The following is a 21,136-nucleotide window of genomic DNA, read 5'->3' on the forward strand; positions in this document are numbered from 1 at the left end:
TCAAAGTAAAGTATGAAAACCCATGAGGCAGATTTGCTCCAATGAAATCCCCAGTGCTCAGGTGCCAGTTGGGATGTGTAACTGCAGAAATGGCCATACCTATAGATAAGGGGTTGCCTTCTGCAAAGTTATTTAAAGAACTCCAAGTTTATGTGCAATATTTCAAAAATCAGGGGGAAAAAATGGTGTTTCACCAAAAGAAAGTATGAAAACCCATGAGGCAGATTTCCTCCAATGAAATCCCCAGTGCTCAGGTGGGATATGTAACTGCAGAAATGGCCATACCTATAGATAAAGACTAAGGGTTGCCTTCTGCAAAGTTATTTAAAGAACTCCAAGTTTATATGCAATATTTCAAAAATCAGGGGGAAAAAATGGTGTTTCACCAAAAGAAAGTATGAACACCCACGAGGCAGATTTCCTCCAATGAAATCCCCAGTGCTCAGGTGGGATATGTACCTGCAGAAATGGTCATACCTATAGATGAAGACTGAGGGTTGCCTTCTGCAAAGTTATTTAAAGAACTCCAAGTTTATGTGCAATATTTCAAAAATCAGGGGGAAAAAATGGTATTTCATCAAAATAAAGTATGAACACCCACGAGGCAGATTTGCTCCAATGAAATCCCCAGTGCTCAGGTGCCAGGTGGGATGTGTACCTGCAGAAATGGCCATACCTATATGAAGACTGAGGGTTGCCTTCTGCAAAGTTATTTAAAGAAGTCCAAGTTTATGTGTAACATTTCAAAAGTCAGGGGGAAAAAGGGGAGTTTCACCAAAGTAAAGCATGAACACCCACGAGGCAGATTTGCTCCAATGAACTCCCCAGTGCTCAGGTGCCAGCTGGGATGTGTACCTGCAGAAATGGCCATACCTATAGATGAAGACTGAGGGCTGATCAGGAGATCCTCCTGCACTTGCTCACTCCCTGGGACCGTCTGCTGGTCGCTCAGGGAGCTCTGGGATGCGCTCACGGGCTGTGACACCTCCTCGTGAACCTCCTCGTCACTCAGCCTCTCCACCTTGACTCGCACGTCCTCCTCGATCACCAGGGGAGAGCTGCCCTTGGTGCTCTCACAAGTCACATAATCTGCCATCCTCCTGCTGGACTCCGAGGGCCCAGGCATTTCCAAAGTCCTAGAGTTCTCCGCCTGCTTGACCTTTTCTGACTGAAGTCTTCGATCAATTCCAAAAGGAAAAGTCCAGGGAAAAGCTAATGACGAGTCCACGGGCTGATTTCTGGACTCTGGGTAGGAAGTGGAAGGATTGAGCACTTGGGGGGAGCTGGTTTGTGTGTTACACTTGAGGGGGCTCTCAGGAGACATGACGATGTAGCTTTTGCGCTTCCTCCGAGACTCGCGGCAAACGGGGATGGTTCTTTCCACCACGCTGCACTCGGAGGACACCGGAGACAGGCTGCCGTCCCGGGAGGTGAAATTGCAGTTTGCACCGCTCTCCTGTCCTGCATCCAGCACCTTCTCCTGCTGGCTGTTGGGTGTGTTCCATAAAATGCTGGATTTCATGAATTCCGAGCAGGTGCTGGCCACGCTGAACATCTGCATGTAGCTGGCGGCGGCCAGCACGTCGATGATGTTCTCGGTGTTGATGGACAGCGTGGCCGTGTACGCGTACTCCAGCAGGGGGATGAAGCCCGTCACCGTCACGTGGTGCAGGTCCAACACGCTCTTGCTCTCATCCTCGGCTTGCCCAACGAGTTTGGAGCGGAAGAAGTCGCTGCAGGCTGCCAGAACCACCTTGTGTGCCCTGAAGATCTTGTCCTGGACGCGGATGGTGATGTCGCAGAAGTGGCCGTCGTTCCGGAGCATGTTCAGCTTCCCCAGCATCTCCTGACTGTGAGCAGGGGAGTTATGAGTGAATGTTTTAACACCCATTTTTAGATGGCTCTCTTAGCGTTCTTCCCACATATGACAGATCAAAGGTATCCTGAAATAAAGAGGAAAACTGTCATTTCCATCTCTGAAAGCAAAAGCCAAGTACATTCCTGATGGTAAGACTCTGTACGAAGAAAATTCATCTGAATCCTCTAAGGCCAGGTTCCTCTAGGATCCAGACTGTGCAAGGGACTAACTCTACAGAAATGCAATTACTTGTAATTTTCATAATCACAGATTAAATTATTTGCAATCTGTCCCTACCATCTTCCATACATCTATGTATCTATAGCTCCCTATACCTATAGGGGTATCTCTCCCTCTCTCTCTCTCCACATTCCTGCTATGCCTCCTCAAACCCAAATTCCCAACACAGTTCAAAAAAATGTTTGTAATACCAAAACCAAAGCACTTGAAAAACTGTGTAGAAACCTGTATTTTTATTTTCTGGGCCCAGAAAACCATTGTTCACAGTTGTTAAACTAACAGACTATTGAAGGTTTCTTTTAAACAGAAAAGTCAGGCTGAGTCAACAACAAGGGTGCAGGAGTAAGCAAATCTCCCAGGGAAGGTATTTAATACCAGAAAAGCTTCAGAGAAACTACAGCATGAATTTTCAGAGGCCAGAGTTCAAACTAGTAAACATAAAACAACAGTGCCAATAGGTCTGATTTCCTGCTGTAGTGCAGGTATTGATTACCTAAAGCTGCTTTTAATAGTTTTAAACGAGGATCAGAAGTTATTGAAAATTCCTTCACAAACACAATGCAATATAAACCTCAAAGGAAAGTTTAAGTTTAAATCAAATAGACATAAACTGATTTTATGTATGTGATAAATAAAACAAGGAGGGCAACTTGTTTCTCCTGAAAAACACAAACCTGCCTTCTTGGGGAGCAGTTCTCTCCATGTGGGAGCAAATGCATGTGTTTTGTGCAAGGTCCTGATGAGAATGGGGTGTTTGACCCCTGGATTTCCCCAAAAATGTCAGAAACATTGCACTGTGAAGGGAAGATAAACCACAGTGTTTCACCTGCTTGAGCCCCTTCCAAGCCTGCATGGAAGCTCTCTGTGTTGCACATGCCTCATACAATTAACACCAGACACAATTATCTCACTGGTTAAACATCAACAGCATTATTGTGTTTGATTCATTCCTGCAGTCAGCCAGCTTCTGCACATCATCCTTCTTTCCCTTCCACATAAAAAAAAAAAAATTCCATGCTTGCAAATGGCTCACGTGGAGCTTCACAGAGCAACTGCAAGTGTGGAACAACTTACCCCAAATGTGACACATGGAAACAGCAGCTGTCACAGCCCACCTGGTTCTACAGACATTGACATTTGGCTGCTTCTTGTTCCTGGGTTTTCACTTTTGATACTCAAAGCCCTGCAGACAGAGGAACCCTAGCTGTTCAAGAGAACAGATTAACTAACACCTGATAATATATATAAAGTCTGGTGGAAACTCTAAGGGCCGTTTGGGTTTAAAATGAAATTTCACACTGGTGCAGAGGAAGAAGTTAAGCACAAGCAAAACATTCCCTTCACTGAAAAAAACCAGATTGACCTCAAGAGGCATCTGAATATCCAGACTCTTTGTTCTCCAGCATGAATCAAATGAAAAACATGTTTCATTGATCTCAGACCAACACACTACAGCAAAATCTTGTAACAGCATATTTAGAAATGGCCCTTGGATCCCCTTCCTTCTGCAATGCTGGTTGCTGCAGCTGTTCCTTGGCACATCAGAAGTTCACAAGCACTTCTGTTCAGCAGAAGTACAAGGACAACACATTCACAAGGACTAGCCATGGAATAGTTTGGTATTTAGAAGTAGTAGCAGTACATCATTATAAACAAGGAGAAAGATCTCAGAGCAATCCTCCCAGTTCCTACAGGCCCAAAAGACAAAGCCATTTTCTCTCTGTTCTTCTGAACAAGGAATGCTCAGCCCTCCAGCCCCAAAGTGAGAGCTCAATTCTGCTGCCCTGCTCTAAACCATTCCTTGTCCTGCTGCCCCTCCCCTCTTCTGGCTTCCTTTCCCCTTCTCCTTTCATCTTTTTGCTTCCTTGACCTTGATCTGGTTACAGAATTTAAAATAAAATAGCGGAAGTCAGTGATGTGCAATAAATTGATTTAAATTTATTACAGGAGCAGTGTTCCTGCCACGGATGTGGGATATTGCTCTGTTAAATCACTTCTGTAAAATGACTTTCACCCTCACTGCACTGACACCTCCATTCAAACAAGTGGCTCCCACCCAGGCCTCAGTGTGAACAAGGAGCATGCACAAATGCTATTTTCAGAAAAATCCAAAGGGCCAGGCTGAGGAGGGGGAAAAATATCAGCTCCTTACAGTTAATGATGTAGTAAAAACATCAAATATTTTTAGAAGGTAATTTAAACAGTATGAAAGCATTTTCCACATGAAAAGATGAGCGTGCTAAAGCACAGCCAGGTTATCCAATGGTTCAACCTCTTTCCAATCTCTCAGTGGTGCAAAGCACTTTTATAGCTGCACTCAATTCACAGTGACCTGAGAGGGTAAAGGGCTGCAACATTACAGCTTCAGCCCAAGTCCATCACCTGTGTATTATCATCATTTCAAAACAGCACTTTGGCAGGTCTTAGTTCCCAGCCTGAGTCCCTGACAGCAGCTCTTGGATGCCACATCCAAGAACTGAATCTACCCACACCCTTGGGAGTGCTGGGGTGGGGACAGCAAGGTGCACACCTCAACTAAGTGCTAAGTGGGCTGGAGCTGGAAAAGCTGTTAATTTTGGAGCCACAAACCATCCTCTAGGCAGGGACCAGGGATGGTATCACAGAGAGTGGGGCTCCTCCTCCCATTCCCCAGGCACACACTCACACCCTGGCCCACAACACATTTCAAACCTCCAGAGAAACACACTGAAATCCAAGGCACTTTCACAGGTTTTAAAAATATACACAGTGGGACACTTCAGTCCATATTTAACTTTGACACAGGCATTTACAGTTGGAGAGAATGGTTTTTCCAGCATGCATTCCTGCCCTGGAAACATGTGAGGAATCACCATCACAGCATTCATCCCTGAACAAGGTGAGAATTCAAATGTGAGCACTTCAGGCCTTCCAGAGCAAGGACAATTTTATCCACTATTAGCCAAAAGCAGTCTAAGGGAAGTGCTACTGTACCAAAGGATTTGTACAATTCATTTGAAAATTAGTTGGGTTTTTTTTTTTAACACCTAGGGGCACAAATGAAGACCTGACCTTTAAGTAGTTTGGAGTAACTCAGCTCATTCTCACTGTTTCAAGGCTACTGAAATGCAAGTTTTAGCAACAGCTACCACAGCACATGCACTGTTCTGGGATTCAACAGGTGTCAAGTTTCCGAGCTTAGAAACAGCAAAGATGAAACTGTACACTGTAAGTGTAATGTTATAATGTAATGAAACTGTGAATGGAAAAGAAGGACTTCAAAAATATTGCTTATGCAACCTATCTACTTTCATGTACACAAAATTTAGCTCCTTATTCACCTGCTGCCTAATGTGATTGGGTTTGAAACATGGTATCTATAAAAATATTTGAGAAGAGTCAGTGAATCAAACTCAGGGAGCTGTTTGCATTCAGTTTCTCACTTAGTCACATCACTTCAAAACAAAAGTCATTTTTAGCACCACAAAACCACCACCCTACCTTTAACCTCCCTATCCTGATCCGTGGCAATTCACAGCATGAAAACACCAGGTTTTCTGAACACTGAAACCAACAGACTTTATATCACTTTATAGCAATTAACTCCTCAAAATGATTAGGAAATTCCCACCCTGGTGCTCATCAACCCCTCAGATACATTCATCAAACTGTGATGTGAGCCCATGGTGTAAATCAGATCTTTGGTTGTTTTTTGATATCATGATTTATTTTTAATGCTGGTCACTCCTTGGGCACTGGTTAGAGCAGCATTCCACCAGCAGCAGCAGTCCAGACACAGACAAACCTTCCACAGGGTAAACATGAGACCTGGAGCATTTTATCTCTGTCATCTCACTGCAGTACACAGGTACCGGCACCCCTCACTCCCTCAAATTAACTGGTTAGTATAATTAAGTATAATTAAGTTCATAATTGAGTCAGAACAACTGCTTCAATCAGAATGAACTACCAGTCTGCTATTTCTATTTCTATCTCTATCTAAACACACATCTGTTTCCCCAACAGCAGCTGGCCTAATAAAAGGTACTATCTCCATTATAAATCTTGTCCTGGTTCACTTCACAAAACTGCAGGCCAGAGCTCCCACACCATGCTAGGTTCAAATCAATCAACAGCACTTTCTAAACTTCATTTTAAATCATATTTTAACTCAGGTTAGTGAACCTAGTTTGACCTCAAGGCAGCACTGCCAACCCTGACAGTATTCATGTAAAAGAGGCAAGCAGAGGTTTCTGTGCTCAAAATGACATCAGTGTGGAGCATTCACCTTGGAGCTCTGGAATCCCTGGAATGCAAACCTGTAACCTTTGGCTGCAGTGCATGAGTGGACCAGGGAAATGACCCATTCTGGGAAGTATGCTGGCCTTGAGAAGTTCCATTTCCTCCAGGACAGCAGATTCCAAACTGGGAGTGCACAAAGGAGCCAGTGTTCAGGAGCTGCTGCATAAACCCCGTTGTGTTCAAGCTGCAAGAGATGCCAAGCTCCAGCCTGTGCTGGGCTGAGGTGATGGCACAGCCTGCAAGCAGCTGGGAGCACTCAGTGCTGGGCCTGCCTCAGTCCCTGCTCTCTGTGACTCTGACTGTCCAAACCATTTCACTGAAATACCCCAGGACACTGCACTGCCCCTGGGTCCCTCTCCTCCCAGCTTCTCAGAAGAGGACAATGTTCAGGCACTTTTTGGAGGTGTTTTGTTCTTGGTCAGGGCTTGAGCTGCACATGGAACACTCACATCCATGGGAGGATCTCTGCCTGCCCACCAAGGGTGGCTGATGACAGGTAAGGAACTCAGAGAGCTCCACTTGGGAGCTGGAATGGAAGAGCAATTTCACCTAACAAATGAAAGCTGAAATACTACAACTACCTATTCATTGTGAGCAGCTAACACTCCCCTTCCCAGCAGAAGGGATATCAAGAGTGTGTTGTGCTTTCCCAATGTACCCCAAAACCACTGCACTTCACAAGAAGTATTTTGTATTTTGTAAAGATTGGGGTTATGGAACACCACTGTTGCCAAGTTCTGTTCACTGCCTTCATGACCATCAGTGCTGCTCACAGAGAACATTTGTTGGGTGCTCTGTACTCACCCCCAGCCTCTTCCTTTGTTCCACACTTAATTTTTCATTTATCTTTTTTTTTTTTTTACTTTTCAAGGATGCACCTCTTCCTGTGAAAAACTCCTTGCAAAGAAACTTTCCAAATTCTAGAGTTTAGATCTTCCTAAATTTTAGGTATAACCCAGCAGAAGCTGCTGCTGCTGAAGGGTGGCAGGCAGTACCCCAGAACCAGACTTCAGCTCCATGGAGGGAGACTAAAACACTGTCAGGAAGCAGCCATGGTCAATGTAAATAAGCTACACAATTATCAGAGGCTCTGAATGTTTATCACTCCCAGAAGCTGACAATAAGCTACTCTCATTCCCCAATTTTAAATGGATTTGTAAACATTTAGGTAAGTTTCTCCTGAGTGCTGTAAGAGCTGAGGTTTACAAAGTCAACGCACCAAGGCTGCAACTCCTCACAAAAAAAACTGCTGAGAATATTTGCAAATCTGGAAATCCTGAGCTGTGACAGGGCCCACCACCATTTTTGGTAGCAACCAAGGTAAAGCTCTTCAGGGCAGGAAAGACATAAAGGCAAAAGCACACAGGATTTCCTTACTCTAAGTCCTCCAACACACCAGGAACAGTGTTCATCTGCAAAGGACAAGGTGCAAAGCATCCAACAGCTCCTCTTCCAAAATAATTACCCAGAAAAAAGGCAGGCCCAGGGTGTCCATGAAATAGATGTTTCGTATTCCTAACAGATCTCTGCAGTTTCCCCCAAATTAAACCCTGCAATAACAGAAGACAAAAGCTTTGACTGTACCATGGCACAAGGAGAAAGCAGATGTGTGCAGCCATGGCAGAGCCCCAGCTCACAGCTCCAGCTCTGACTCACACTGTCACTGCTATCAAAAACATTAATCTTTCATGGGGATAGGAAAAAACTGACTCAGATCATGGAAAAATGCATTTGCATGATGCAAATCTAGTAGGTGCATTTTAATTCTCAGGGCTGGTGAAGGCATTGAGACAAGTAGTGGGGTGCCAAACCCATCAATTTGCTCTACAAAATGGTTTTATTGTAAAGTGGAGATGGGATGTCAGCTGCAACAGAACACTTGTGAAAGGATAAAATTAGAAAACATTTACATACACATTTTAAGGGAACAGTACCAACAGACTTTCCCCAAGCAGAAGAGCACAGATTATCTTAGGCCAGTTTGCATGAGTGGAGCTTTAGCTGAGTGCTGGATCCAGGAGCTGACACCTTCCTCTTGCAGGTGCCAAGGCTCCCAGCCACTTCTCAGCCCTGCAATTTATCACTCAAACCCAGCCTCTGCTTTTGGCAACAATGCCTTAATCACTGTTAGCTTTTTGAAAAAAGTTGATCTAATTCACTTCTCAATGCATATTCCCATAAAAGAGAGAGCAAAAAATCCTCCTACTTTGGCATTCTGTTTTAATTCTTACCAGCAGCAAGGTGTGAGGTATGGTCAGACACTGCACCATCCTTGCAATCCACTTCTACACCTTCCTGGCACTTGATTTTAACTTCCCTTGCCAAAAGATGGACAACCAACACCTTACTTCTGTAAGGGGTACTTCCTGTTCCCCTATGTGTACTTCCTGCTCCTCTGTGGTTTTGCAGATTTTATTTTATTTTTACACCATGGATATTAAGCACAATGGCTGCTGTTAAAGCAATATGGACCAAGAGCAAATCAGAAATATTTGCTTAATTCTAAATATCTCAGCTGTCCTCATTCAAAGCTATAAAACTCCAAGAAAAGGTTTACAGTTTCCAAAGTGAGATGACCAAAGTCTTCCTCATGTCACCAGACTGCCTGAGCATGTGAAAGTCAAAAAATACCCCAAAACATCTACTGTGATGAAAAGAGGTATATACATGCCTGCTACTTTTATTTTAGAATATTAAAACCAACATAAAACACATCACAGAGCTGTTGCTCCAGTACTGTGAGGTCACAGCGAAGAAAAAGCTGAAAACCATTAGTTAATGCATCACAATTTTCAGGAGATGCTGTTTCTACATTTAAGGTGAAGCACAAGGTGTCTTAGGGATTTTTTTTGTTTTCCTGACCAGTCATCTGCATGGGAATTAAGAAGTTGGATGTAAAAATTCAGCAGTTGTGCTCTGACAGTGTGAGAGGGGATATTAAAGGGAGCCTGTGTGGGCTGATAGGAGCAGAATTACAGCCTGCAGAGGAGGGCCCAGCACACAGCTCAGGATGGGGATGTGTGCATCTAAACCCAGCCAAACCTGCTGGTCAAAGGGATCCACAAACCCCCAGAAACTTCCCAGTGACGGAAGAGAACAAGAACAGAACTTACCTGTGTGGGCTGATGCAGCTTGCAGAGTGTTTCTGCAGAGTGAATGTGTCTGAAAGCCCCAGGCATGTCCTGGAACTCAGAGTGGAGCTCTCCCATCTGGCAGAATTGAGCACTCATCTGCCTGACTGTAATAATTACAGATTCCAAGGCCACATTCATTAACTTCACCAGCAGCCACATACTTGCAGTGGATTCTCATGCAGCTCTGGCTTGTCATTTCCTCATGAAAGTGACACTTCTGGATTTATTCTTGTTCCTTATCAACCCTTCTGTGTGGCCTACAGCAAGGGGCCTGCAAGACTTTCTGCTGTCTGATCTCAAATTGGTAGGAGAGTTCAATTCTACTTCAATTCTCTCTTTTTAATTTTTATGGCAGGAATTGCACATCAGTTATGTCTCAGGCAAATGAGAGTTGTGGTCTCTGCAGCTGATGGACTCACAGCTGCCATGAAGCAGGTCCTGAGTGAAAACCAATCCACAGATAAATGGGGACATTATGAACTGTCACAGAAATGTCACAGGGCTGGAAGTTAAGTTGCCCACAGTGAAGTTTCAACTCCTAAATGCTCCTGTTGGCTTCAGGGCAATGGAAATTTATCTGCCCAGCTCTGAAAATGGCCATGGCTGAGCACAGACTCTCCTGACTGATGGGAAAAGCTGGGAGCTGGCAACAGTTTGTAATGCAAAGCTTGGGAATCCCTGAGAGCCGAGCTGGGGCTCTGACAGCAGGCACTGAGTGTGCTGGATGAATGCAGCAAGATTAAAGCATAGCTACAAGTCCTGGCCCAGATAAAACCTGCAGATGAAATGTCATGTTGTAGGTGTGTAAAACATGTTACCACTCCTTTCATTAGAGGCCAGTCTAAAAGTGTTTCCATCAGACAGGGCTGGGATTAACCAGTGACACTTTAATTCCCAGGGAAAAGGTGTCAGTGCAGCAGGAGAAGAGGCAGGACTGCTCAAAGACTGCCTCATTTTGTGGTGCACACCTGCAAATAAGCTTGGCAACATGAGCACTATGGTAATTTCATCTCTCAAATATTTAGTGTACAAGGTCTGATTATTAAAAAATATAGAGATGTTTTCATCTCTCAAAGATACATGATTGCAGGTGTTTGTATACAAGTGCACAAATCCAGCCAAATGAAAACAAACTGAAGAAAAAAAGAATGAAGAATAAGAAAACAAACAGAAATTGGGATACCACCTGTGTTTACTGAAGTTAAAGTGTCTCAAGCTGGATTGAAAATGTATTTTTCAGAGAAAGGAAACACCAGCTATGATGAGAACTTCATTAAATGTTTGACTAACATGACAAATAGAGCTGTTAGTACAAACACACAGATGAACAGAAACTGAAGGTAAAGAGCCAGCTGAAAGAAATTCATGTACTTGGATAACAGATGGAAGAACTCACCTATGGAGTGCCATAAGAACTCATTTCAGCAAAGATCTCCAAGGCACTGGCTCAGAAAATGCTCATCAAAAGGTTAAAGTGCATTGTCAGCACAACACACAAAAACAAATGCTTGAGAACTGGAACCCCAGGAACAGAATGAAATTCATGGGAAATCCAACAGAATGAATTTAATATTTAGCATGATACATTAGGGAGCTGTGAGTTGGAAGCTAAAGAGTTAAAGTGACTCTGGAGTAAGATCTCCATCCTGTTACATTAAATGAACAGCAAAGTAAAAGGCACACAGAACAGCAGCCTGCTGCAGTGCCTGATTTCCTGCCAGGTATTTGTCAATATCTATTTTAACCTCCTGAAGGAGTCTCAAGAAGGGGTTTTGGTGTATTTTTCTTCTCTGCAGCTGTCCCTTAACATGTCTGCAAAGTAAACTGTGCTGGGATCTTCTCAGAGCATCTTCCCTCACCAGCACACTGGAGCAGGCAGAACTGACAGGGACACATCGAGGGCACTGAGCAGCACAACAGCTCTTAATTCATCTCAGCATCTAATTAAAAGCAGAGATTACAATAATCAGGGCAGGACAGTAGTGCCTGCTGCTGGAAACTGATCTGATGGCACAGACTGCTTTTCTGCAACAGTGAGATGTTTCCTGAGATCATTTCCAGATAGAGAAGGAAGATCTATGTCCTTTTTTAAGACTCTCTGCCTTTCTACGTAACTGAAGTTTGCTGGCTCCAACAAAACCCACGTTTCTTGCCACAGTGATACATTGAAATAAGATTTATCTGGGGAGAATTGTCTTGTTTTCCTCAGCCATGACAGCTTTTTGAGTTTTAGTGTGATCATTTGAAGTCATCACTTGTGGAGAACAGAATGTTGCTATTCACTACTTCAAAGGACCCAGATTTCACTTGTTGCTTTTTTGAAGCTGCAGTGTAGTGCAGAAAGTTTATGTGCCTAATATAGCTTTCACATGGTTGAATAAGCAAACCAGATAAATGCCACCTTCCCCAGCCTCTGGAATCTCACGGTAGCATTCCTTCCAGCACATAAAAGCCATTTTCTGACAGCACTTAGAACTGAGGCTTGTTTAACAATATGAGCAGGAACTGTGAAAAGGTCTGGTTCCACACTGAATTACCTTCATTCTCATAATAAAAATTAATGTGTGAACTTCACTAGACAGAGTGTTTTGGGATATCTCACAGCATATTCACTACCCTATACTTTGGGTTTTCACCAATTCCCCAAAAAACACATGATCAAACTACTAAATGTGCCATCAACATATGGAACAAACCTCCACTTTTCTGCTTTTTGGGGTTTTTTTGGTAGAATAAAAGCAACAAGTGAACTGAGTCCTCATCATATCCCTCTGCAGGGAAGTGCCTCAGAATGAAATCAGCTTACAGTGAATGGGCTGATGTGTTCCAGCCCTAAGGCACACATTCAAATTTAACCACGCTTTCCATGGCACTGTTCATGCAGAATTTTTGTGGGATCTCAGGAACTTTTTTATCCTTTTGCTCCATGCAAATTCAGGTTAAGTTTTTCCCAAATTTCTTAGTGTAGAGAAGCTGTTAGATGACCATTTCCCACTCTGTGTAATAAAAAGCAAGGCTGCAGTTTTATAGTCCTTGCTCTTTAACAACAGTACAAAAACCCCCAACTGAATATTAAATTTTCTAAGTACTGCAAATTGCCAAAAAATGTCCATATATTACTTTCATTTGCACGTGGCACCGACTGCAGCAACCTGCTAATTTCAACTAATTCCAGAAATCTATTTTTTCTTGTTTTACCATGGCTACCCACAGCATTTGAGCCTTCACTTTCAGAAGCTCTGCAAAGCGTTATCAACAAGAAGTCAGGAAAAACACACATGAAGAAAACTCCTCAAGCCAGCCTCCCAAATTAGTCACAAAAACAAGAATCTCCCAGCCCTTTCTGGTGATGGCATGTGGAAGAAATATCAGGAAAAAAATGGCCCAGCAAAGCAGCATGGCTCAAGATTGTTTTGGTAGCATTACTCCTCTGGATCCCTGCAAGAGTCAAAAAGACAAAAATAACAAAACTCTCCCATCTGTTGGTCCCCACACATCATTTTTTCCTTTCCTCCAAGGCAAAATCAGGGTGCATTCCACAAAAGCAGGCAAAGTGCAGAGTGCCTCCTCTCCAGTATCCCCCAAACCATGGGCTCCCTCCTGTCCATGGAAAGCATCCCCTTGTCCCCTCATTTGACAGAAATTAGGGACTGGAAGGCACAGCACAAACAGCAGGTTTGTCACTACCAAATTTGGCTAAGTGCTAGTTTTTACTAGCTGAGCACAAAGCTTACCTGTCAACTGACTGGTTGGTTGAAATATTCAGGTTTATTACACAAAATGACAGCTTTTCTCTCTCACTTTTATTCCAGGAAGCATTACACCCTAATGAAATCCACATTAACTATAATAAATGATTTTTTTCTGAAAGGCAATGCATATCTGAACTCTCCCTGAAGCACAGCAGCCCCATAAACACCCCCAGTGCTGGAAGCAACACTGAAGAAAAAGCTCAGTAAAGAGCAGAAGGGAGAGATCAAGGCAAAGTCTCAGATGCTGTGTGCTCCAAGGAGGAACCCAGGCACTGCTGCCAGCAGCCAGGGTGTCACAGACACAGCAACAGCAGCCACCTTCCAACGGAAGCAGCTAGAAAAGAATCCTCAACAAGTTCAAGCAAGGCAGGAATGTGCTTGTGTCATCACCCTTTCAGCACTACGTGTACCTTGATTTTCCTAATGACTCATTTATGCAGATAAATGCCTAAAAGGAGTTCTTCTTGGCTCCAAAACCTAAAAGTGCTTGTATTTATCCACAAATCACCTTATCAGGTGAGCAGCAACTCCACAGGCTGGAGCTGTCTGCCCTGCTATGGCCAAAGCTGGCCTGGCAGAGCCATATCCACAGTTTGTGCTGGGCATAACCCCACACGGTTTTGTGGGGTTTTTTAAACCTCCAGCATCGGCCACCAGCCACCGCTCCATTGACCAACATTTTACAGAAACTTTTCACAGTAGGTATTTCAAAATATGGGTATTTATCCACTTAAAAAAACAAAACAAGACATTGAAAGTTGCTGATATGGAGCAGCAACTCCACAGGCTGGAGCTGTCTGCCTTTGTATGGCCAAAGCTGGCCTGGCAGAGCCATATCCACATCCACCATACCCACAGTTTGTGCTGGGCATAACCCCACACAGCTTTGTGGGGTTTTTTAAACCTCCAGCATCTTGACCAACATTTTACAGAAATTTTCACAGTAGGTATTTCAAAACAGGGGTATTTATCCACTTAAAAAACCAAAACAAGACATTGAAAGTTGCTGCTGTGGAGCAGCAACTCCACAGGCTGGAGCCTGGTATGGCCAAAGCTGGCCTGGCAGAGCCATATCCAGAGTTTGTGCTGGGCATAAGGACATTTTGTGGGGTTTTTTAAACCTCCAGCATCTTGACCAACATTTTACAGAAACTTTTCACAGTAGATATTTCAAAATATGGGGTATTTATCCAGTTAAAAAACCAAAACAAGACATTGACATTGAAAGTTGCTGCTGTGGAGCAGCAACTCCACAGGCTGGAGCCTGGTATGGCCAAAGCTGGCCTGGCAGAGCCATATCCAGTTTGTGCTGGGCATAAGGACAGTTTGTGGGGTTTTTTAAACCTCCAGCATCTTTACCAACATTTTACAGAAACTTTTCACAGTAGGTATTTCAAAATATGGGTATTTATCCACTTAAAAAACCAAAACAAGACATTGACATTGAAAGTTGCTGCTGTGGAGCAGCAACTCCACAGGCTGGAGCCTGGTATGGCCAAAGCTGGCCTGGCAGAGCCATATCCAGTTTGTGCTGGGCATAAGGACAGTTCTGTGGGGTTTTTTAAACCTCCAGCATCTTGACCAACATTTTACAGAAACTTTTCACAGTAGCTATTTCAAAATATGGGGTATTTATCCAGTTAAAAAACCAAAACAAGACATTGAAAGTTGCTGCTGTGGAGCAGCAACTCCACGGGCTGGAGCTGTCTGCCCTGCTATGGCCAAAGCTGGCCTGGCAGAGCCATATCCACAGTTTGTGCTGGGCATAAGGACATTTTGTGGGGTTTTTTAAACCTCCAGCATCTTTACCAACATTTTACAGAAACTTTTCACAGTAAGTATTTCAAAACAGGGATATTTATCCACTTAAAAAACCAAAACAAGACATTGAAAGAGAACTGCAGGAACTGTCAGGCCAGAGAGCTTCAACACTGCCAATACCTGTCCCTCCTAAGGGAACAATGTGTCCCTAACCCACCAGTTATCCCCAGACCCACCAGTCATTTCTGGGACTCTTAGGTCTCCACAGGACATGGCATCTTCAGGCTTCCAGTGCCTTCCAACTTAACTCTGGCAAGTATCCACCACAACTGCAGTTTTTTCCATACTGCTCTCTTGGTAATATCCAAATACAAAATGCCTCCTCAACGGCCATCTGTACTGTATTTATAAACTAAGATCTTCCTCACTATCTGTATTTCCACTACAATATCTCTCATTATGATTACTGTGTTCATTTGCACTTGGAATATAAAACATTCCACATAGTAAATGTTTATAATATTATCACAGAGGAGCTACAAAGTGTCCCTTTATTAGAAAGCACATCTCTCTTTATTCAGTCTTCTTGGGTAAAGCAAGCAAACAAATGTTGTGGCCAAATCACCTCAAAATAACAGCAGAGCTCAAAGAAAAAAAACCCCAAGTGATGAAGAGCTGCCTCTGCAGACAGATGTACCAAACAGACTGGGACAAGACAGCTTGGAAAAGGAAAAGAACCCAAAGAGAGAAAACTGAGAACACTGAGACCTGTAAAATCACAAATGAGGTGCTGATGCAAAAAATATTACAAAAAGTACGAGGGATTCAATGAGATTACAGTTTAAAAAAGAAGCAAAAAAACCCCAAAAACCCAGAAGCCAGGTATTATTTTTGCACAAGTTGAGAGATTCATCACAGGGCATTCTGTGGAAGCTCCAGGTACAAACTGTTGGAAATGTTCAGGCAATGCCCTCAAGGACAGGTCCAACAGGCACTGCCAGCTCAGGCCACCTCAAAACCAGGAGCTGGGGATGAAGCCTGAGCTGCCTGGGGCTGCTGCTCCTCTCTCCCCTAATGATTTCCTCCTGGCCACTGTCACAGACCACATGCTGAGCCCAACACACTTTCTGCAGCTCTTCTGATCCCATTGTTCACATCCTCTGCTAAATGTGCTCATGTGAAAGAATGATTTCCCCAGCTCTGAAGTGCAAGGCATTAAGAACACACTATTTACAAATAATGCACAGTTTAAGTCACTTCCTTCACTTGATTAAATGGAATGTAAGAATTGAATGAAATGCTGAGCGTTTACATTTCCTGTCACCCCATTTTATCAGGTTTGCAGCTCATTTCCTACCACCACCATTTCATTTCAGTGCCTTGCACAAAGCAGTCCTAGACACCTGCTTTCATCCAGTGAAACCATTAGAAGAATCAATTTGCTCTGCAAGGCAAGGAGAGTGATGGACTCCTATGTTTACTTAGCAATAAGCACACAACTCTTTAATTAGATCTGGATGCTGAAAACTGCATCTTGGAGGCGACAGCCAGGGCCATGGAATGAAGCATTTCAATTCGTTACATAAATCAATGTTTTCAGGAGGTTTTTTTCTGCTTGTAACTGCTGACTTCCATATGGAAACAGTGTCACAGGTAGAGGCAGATCTCCCACCCAGTTTGGCTCCTGCCAAACCCTCACACAACACTTCTTGGAAGAAACAAGCAATTAAGTTGCTGCCCCTTCTCAGCCACACGCGATTCCAAGATTGATGTCGTATTTCAAGCGACAGACTGTGAACACGCTCTGCAACCGTGGCATTTAATTTAGAAGTCAGCACTTGACACATTGAAGTATTTGGAATTCCTGAAGTCTGGCTGTCTGCACAGTTGCATAATTTGAGCAGGGATAACCTACTTATAACTGGGAGAGGGAGAAGAATGTCAACAGACAATCCCTTCTACGTCAGGGGACATCTCCTTCCTCGTCACATGCCAGCAAAAGCAGCACTGCTTTGTCACAGGTTGATTTTTTCTTTTTTCTTTAAACTAGTGCATTACAATCCCTAAAAGGAGTGAAGCTACAGATATCACCAGATGTTCTCCTAGGAATACACTCAGATGTTCTCAAAGCTCACTGAAAAACAAGTTTAGCAGATAGAATGGGTGAGGCCATGAAACAGTGATGTGAAATACCCCACACGAGTGTGAAGGACCCAAGACTTGCTGCTGGCCACACAAACACCTCACCAGGCACAAGCACCTCACATCCATCCACAGAAAGGCCACAAAGCTACAAAATCTCCTTCCAGCAAGTCGTGGGATACAACCAAACCCAGCACCTGGGGGGTTGTTCAGCCTCAGCCAGGGGAAGCTGCTTTGCTTTAGAGCCTTTGGCAAACAGCTGAGCAGACCCTCAGAGCAGCACAATTCCCCACTAACACTGCAGAATGAAAGCACCCCTTTGGGAAGGGCCAGAGTTTATGATTAATCTCCCGTTGCAACAAGCATGGCAAGGATTCAGTTTCACCCTCTGCCTACTCCTCTTACGTACTGCAGAAGGAATATGTGAGCACAGTGTCTCCCCTCCAAACCTCACAGTGAGAGAGGCAGGAATTCCCTCACCCTGTAAACAAAACCAGGACAAAACCTCCCAGGCATGATCCTCCCTCAGCATCCATGCATCATCCACCTGGGGAGACTCAAGTGGGGCTGGAAATTCCCTTCCCATGGAAAGAGACTGCCTGGGGTGTCAGCACCAATTAAAGCTTTGGATTAAAACCAGCTGTTTAAATAGTAGTCCCAAGGGAGAGGCACTTAGAGCATTGTAACTGGTTCTGGAGTAAACAGCTGGACATCAATGGAGGCATTTACACTGGGAGAGCTGTGTCTGAGCTCCCAGGTTCAGCTCCACCTCCCTGAACAGCTGCACTCAAACCCAGGCGAGGTCTCCAGGCTCATCACACCTCGGATCTGCCCCACGTGCAGGCATCAAACTGCAGCAGGAGACTCGAGGGCAGAAGAAAAACACAGTGCACTCCCAATTCCCTGAGAGCCTCATTCCCACAGGACTCATTCCCGCTCACATCACCCTGCAGGGTCCACAGACCAGTGCCACATGTGATAAATAACCACCACCTCATCTGTGGAAACATCCAGCTCAGAGCCAGGGACCAGCTCAGGGGTGAACTGGGTGACCTCTACCTCAGTAACAGCTGCCATGAGGATACCTGGTGGATATACCCCAAGAATAAACTAAATAAAATCTTTTAAAAGGGAAAAGAAAAGCTTCCTATCAGGCAGAAACACAGAAATAAAGCAGGGGCAAACGTGTGCTAGGAAAATTGAGAAACTCCCCACGGGGGTATGGCAAACCCAGAGTATCAGATGGGGACAATAATGATTCTAGAAACATCACAGAACGGTTTGGGTTGGAAGGGACCTTAAAGATCACGTCCAACTCCCCTGCAATGGGCAGGGACACTTTCCACAAGCCCAGGGGACACCTTCCACCAGCCCAGGCTGCTCCAAGCCCTGTCCAAGCTGGCCTGGAATGGTCCCAGAGATCCAGGGGCAGCCACAGCTTCTCTGGGCACCCTGTGCCAGGGCCTCCCCACGCTCACAGGGAAGAATTCCCTCTCAATATCTCATCTAACCCTGCCCTCTGTCATTTGAAGCCATTTTCCCTTGTCCTGCCACTCCATGGCCTTGTCAAAAGTCACTTTCCTGCTTGCCTGGAAACTCTTCAGGCACTGGAAGGGCCTGGAGTGGACAAATTACACATATGACCAGAAAAAGAGAAAGTGATGGTATTTTAGACTCATGGAATGTGCTGATACCTAGGAAGTACACACACTACTTGATTTTACTCTGCTGGACTGCTCAGCAAAGGAAACCCCAAAGTCAAAGCAAAAACCAAGGTAGGCTTAAGCTGAGAGTCTCCCACTGCAGGGTCAGCAGGGCCCAGGAAGGAAAAGGGAGAAGTTTCAGCCATGGAGGATGAACAGGCAGCCAAGAAGAGAGCAGAGATGGGAACAGGGCTGAGCTCTCTGGCACGTGCAGGAGGTGATGGGAGCAAGCACAGGAACAGCTGGCACTGGGCATCTGTGGGAACATCCAAGATGTGAATGGACTCATGGTGGAAACCTCCACATGCATGAGGAGTGCCTGCCTGCAGCAAGGCTGCACCTCTCCTGCAGCAAGGCCTGCACCTGCCCTGGGGGTGCTCACACAGCCAGGACAGGATGCAGGCCCCTGGCAGGAAATCAGTGGTGAGTGTGGAGGAGGGGACACCCAGCCCTCAGCAGTGGGCACAACAGGCTCCACAGCATGACATGGGCTGGAGGACTCATCCTTCAGGCTCTGGAGGAGGATGTGTCTTTGTGGGTGGGGAAAACCTCAGCAGCTTCTGCAGCCAGGCAGGAGCCCCCTGAGGTGTGGGATTTACCAGGCTGTGCTTGACCCCATGGAAACAGGTACAGCAGAGTTTGGGAGGCACCAGTACCCTGGGTGTGTTAAAGGAGACAACAGGCTTTTGGCAAGCAAGAAACACATGATACCCTCCCAGAATCTGCTGATCGTGTTTATATAGGAAAATGACTCTGGAGAGATGGAAGGAGAGCAGAAAAACATGAAGCAGTTCCTGGCAGATGAGCACTGTGACACCCTCACAGTGCGTGGACACAGAGGCAGAGCAGCAGACCCTGGCAGATGGACACTGAGGAATGTGCAGAAGGGGCTGTTGTAGGGAAAAAACAAACAACAACAAAGGGACAGCAGCTCTGCCTCACGGCTAGTGGGAATCCCTCTATTTCCTCCCATAAGCCGGCACTGGAGGCAGCAGGTATCCCGTTGGGATGCAGGAAACAACACAAGTTCCCCCCCACAGCCCTCGGAAGTCCAGGTTCGCGTGTGCACCCGCAGGCTCCGGCAGCCACTGCGGCTCCCCCGGGGCTGGGGACACCCCCGGAGGGGACAGCACGGCACAGGGACACCCCGGACACCGGGACACGAGGCACGGGACACCCCGAACAACGGAACGCGGGGTAGGGGCATCCCAGAGGGAAGTGACACCCCCAAGCACCGGCACAAGGGACAGGGGACACCCCCGGAGAAAGGTGACACCCACAGGAGACACCCCCGGCCGGGAACCCTCGGCGAGGCGCGGGGCTGACACGGCCCCGCGGGAGGGGGACACAGCGGCTGTGCACCGCGCAATGGGATCCCCCGGGGGGGCGAGCGCAGCCCCGGGGCACGCACGGCAAACACGGGCGAAGGGACGGGCCGGGAAGGGCCGGGACGGGTCAGAAAGGGAGGCAGAGGGGCCGGAGCCGGATCCCTCCCGCCCCCCGCCCCCGAGGGGCACCAGCGGCCGCCGCGCCACCGACCGGCCCCCTCCCGCTCCAGGCCCGGCCGCGCTCCCCGGTTACCTGCGGGCGGTCGGTGAGGCCAGGCCGCTATCTGGGGGCCATGACGGCGGGGCCGGGAGGCGGCGGGACGAGCGGGATGACCGGGACGAGCGGGATGGTGTCGGGGGGGGGGGGGGGGGGGCGGAGGCCGCCGCCTCCCCCTCAGGCGGCGCGCGGGAAACCCGGGGGAGGGGGGGGCGGGGGGGGGGGGGGAAGAGCGGGGGGCGCGCGACCCCCCCGCGCGAGGGGGCGTGAGGGGCGCGCGCGCTGCGCGTGCACGCGGGGGAAGGGGGGGGCGCGGGGGGGAGGGGGCAGCGCGCGCGCCTCCGTCCGAGCTCCCGCGCGCGCCGCCCGGGCACTTTGTTTGTGTCCCACAATGCACCGCGAGCGGCGGCGGGGGCGGGGCTCCGCGCATGCGCACACAGAGGCCGGCGGCGGCAACGGAGCCGGCACCCCGCGGGGAGAGAGAGAGAGAGAGAAACGGGGAAACACAGCGGAGAGAGAGAGAGAGAGAAACGGAGAGAGAGAGAGAGAGAAAAACGGGGAAACAGCGGGGAGAGAGAGAGAGAAACGGGGAAACACAGCGGGGAGAGAGAGAGAGAAACGGGGAAACAGCGGAGAGAGAGAGAGAGAGAAACGGGGAAACGGCGGGGAGAGAGAGAGGGAAACGGGGAAACAGCGGGGAGAGAGAGAGAAACGGGGAAA

At 46.5% G+C, this 21,136-nt stretch overlaps 1 protein-coding gene across 4 annotated transcripts in view; it reads right to left on the reverse strand.

Annotated features, from left to right (window-relative positions):
* ZBTB44 (zinc finger and BTB domain containing 44) overlaps window positions 1-20,605 on the reverse strand; it is a 42,979-nt gene extending 22,374 nt beyond the window's left edge. For 2 of the 4 annotated variants that reach the window (XM_054647468.2, XM_077190075.1), the window contains exons 1-2: window positions 20,453-20,605; window positions 874-1,943 (exon numbers count right to left, since the gene is read on the reverse strand). In XM_054647468.2, coding sequence (XP_054503443.1) covers window positions 874-1,891 — 1,018 coding nt within the window. In that variant the 5' untranslated portion in view covers window positions 1,892-1,943; window positions 20,453-20,605. Of the gene's footprint in view, window positions 1-873; window positions 1,944-3,172; window positions 3,282-9,492; window positions 10,427-20,452 lie in introns of those variants that run through there. The other 2 variants (XM_054647469.2, XM_077190074.1) reach the window with 2 other exon arrangements.
* Window positions 20,606-21,136: the final 531 nt, after the last annotated feature.

This window comes from Agelaius phoeniceus, chromosome 23 (assembly GCF_051311805.1).
Source record: "Agelaius phoeniceus isolate bAgePho1 chromosome 23, bAgePho1.hap1, whole genome shotgun sequence".
Taxonomy (NCBI): Eukaryota; Metazoa; Chordata; class Aves; order Passeriformes; family Icteridae; genus Agelaius; species Agelaius phoeniceus.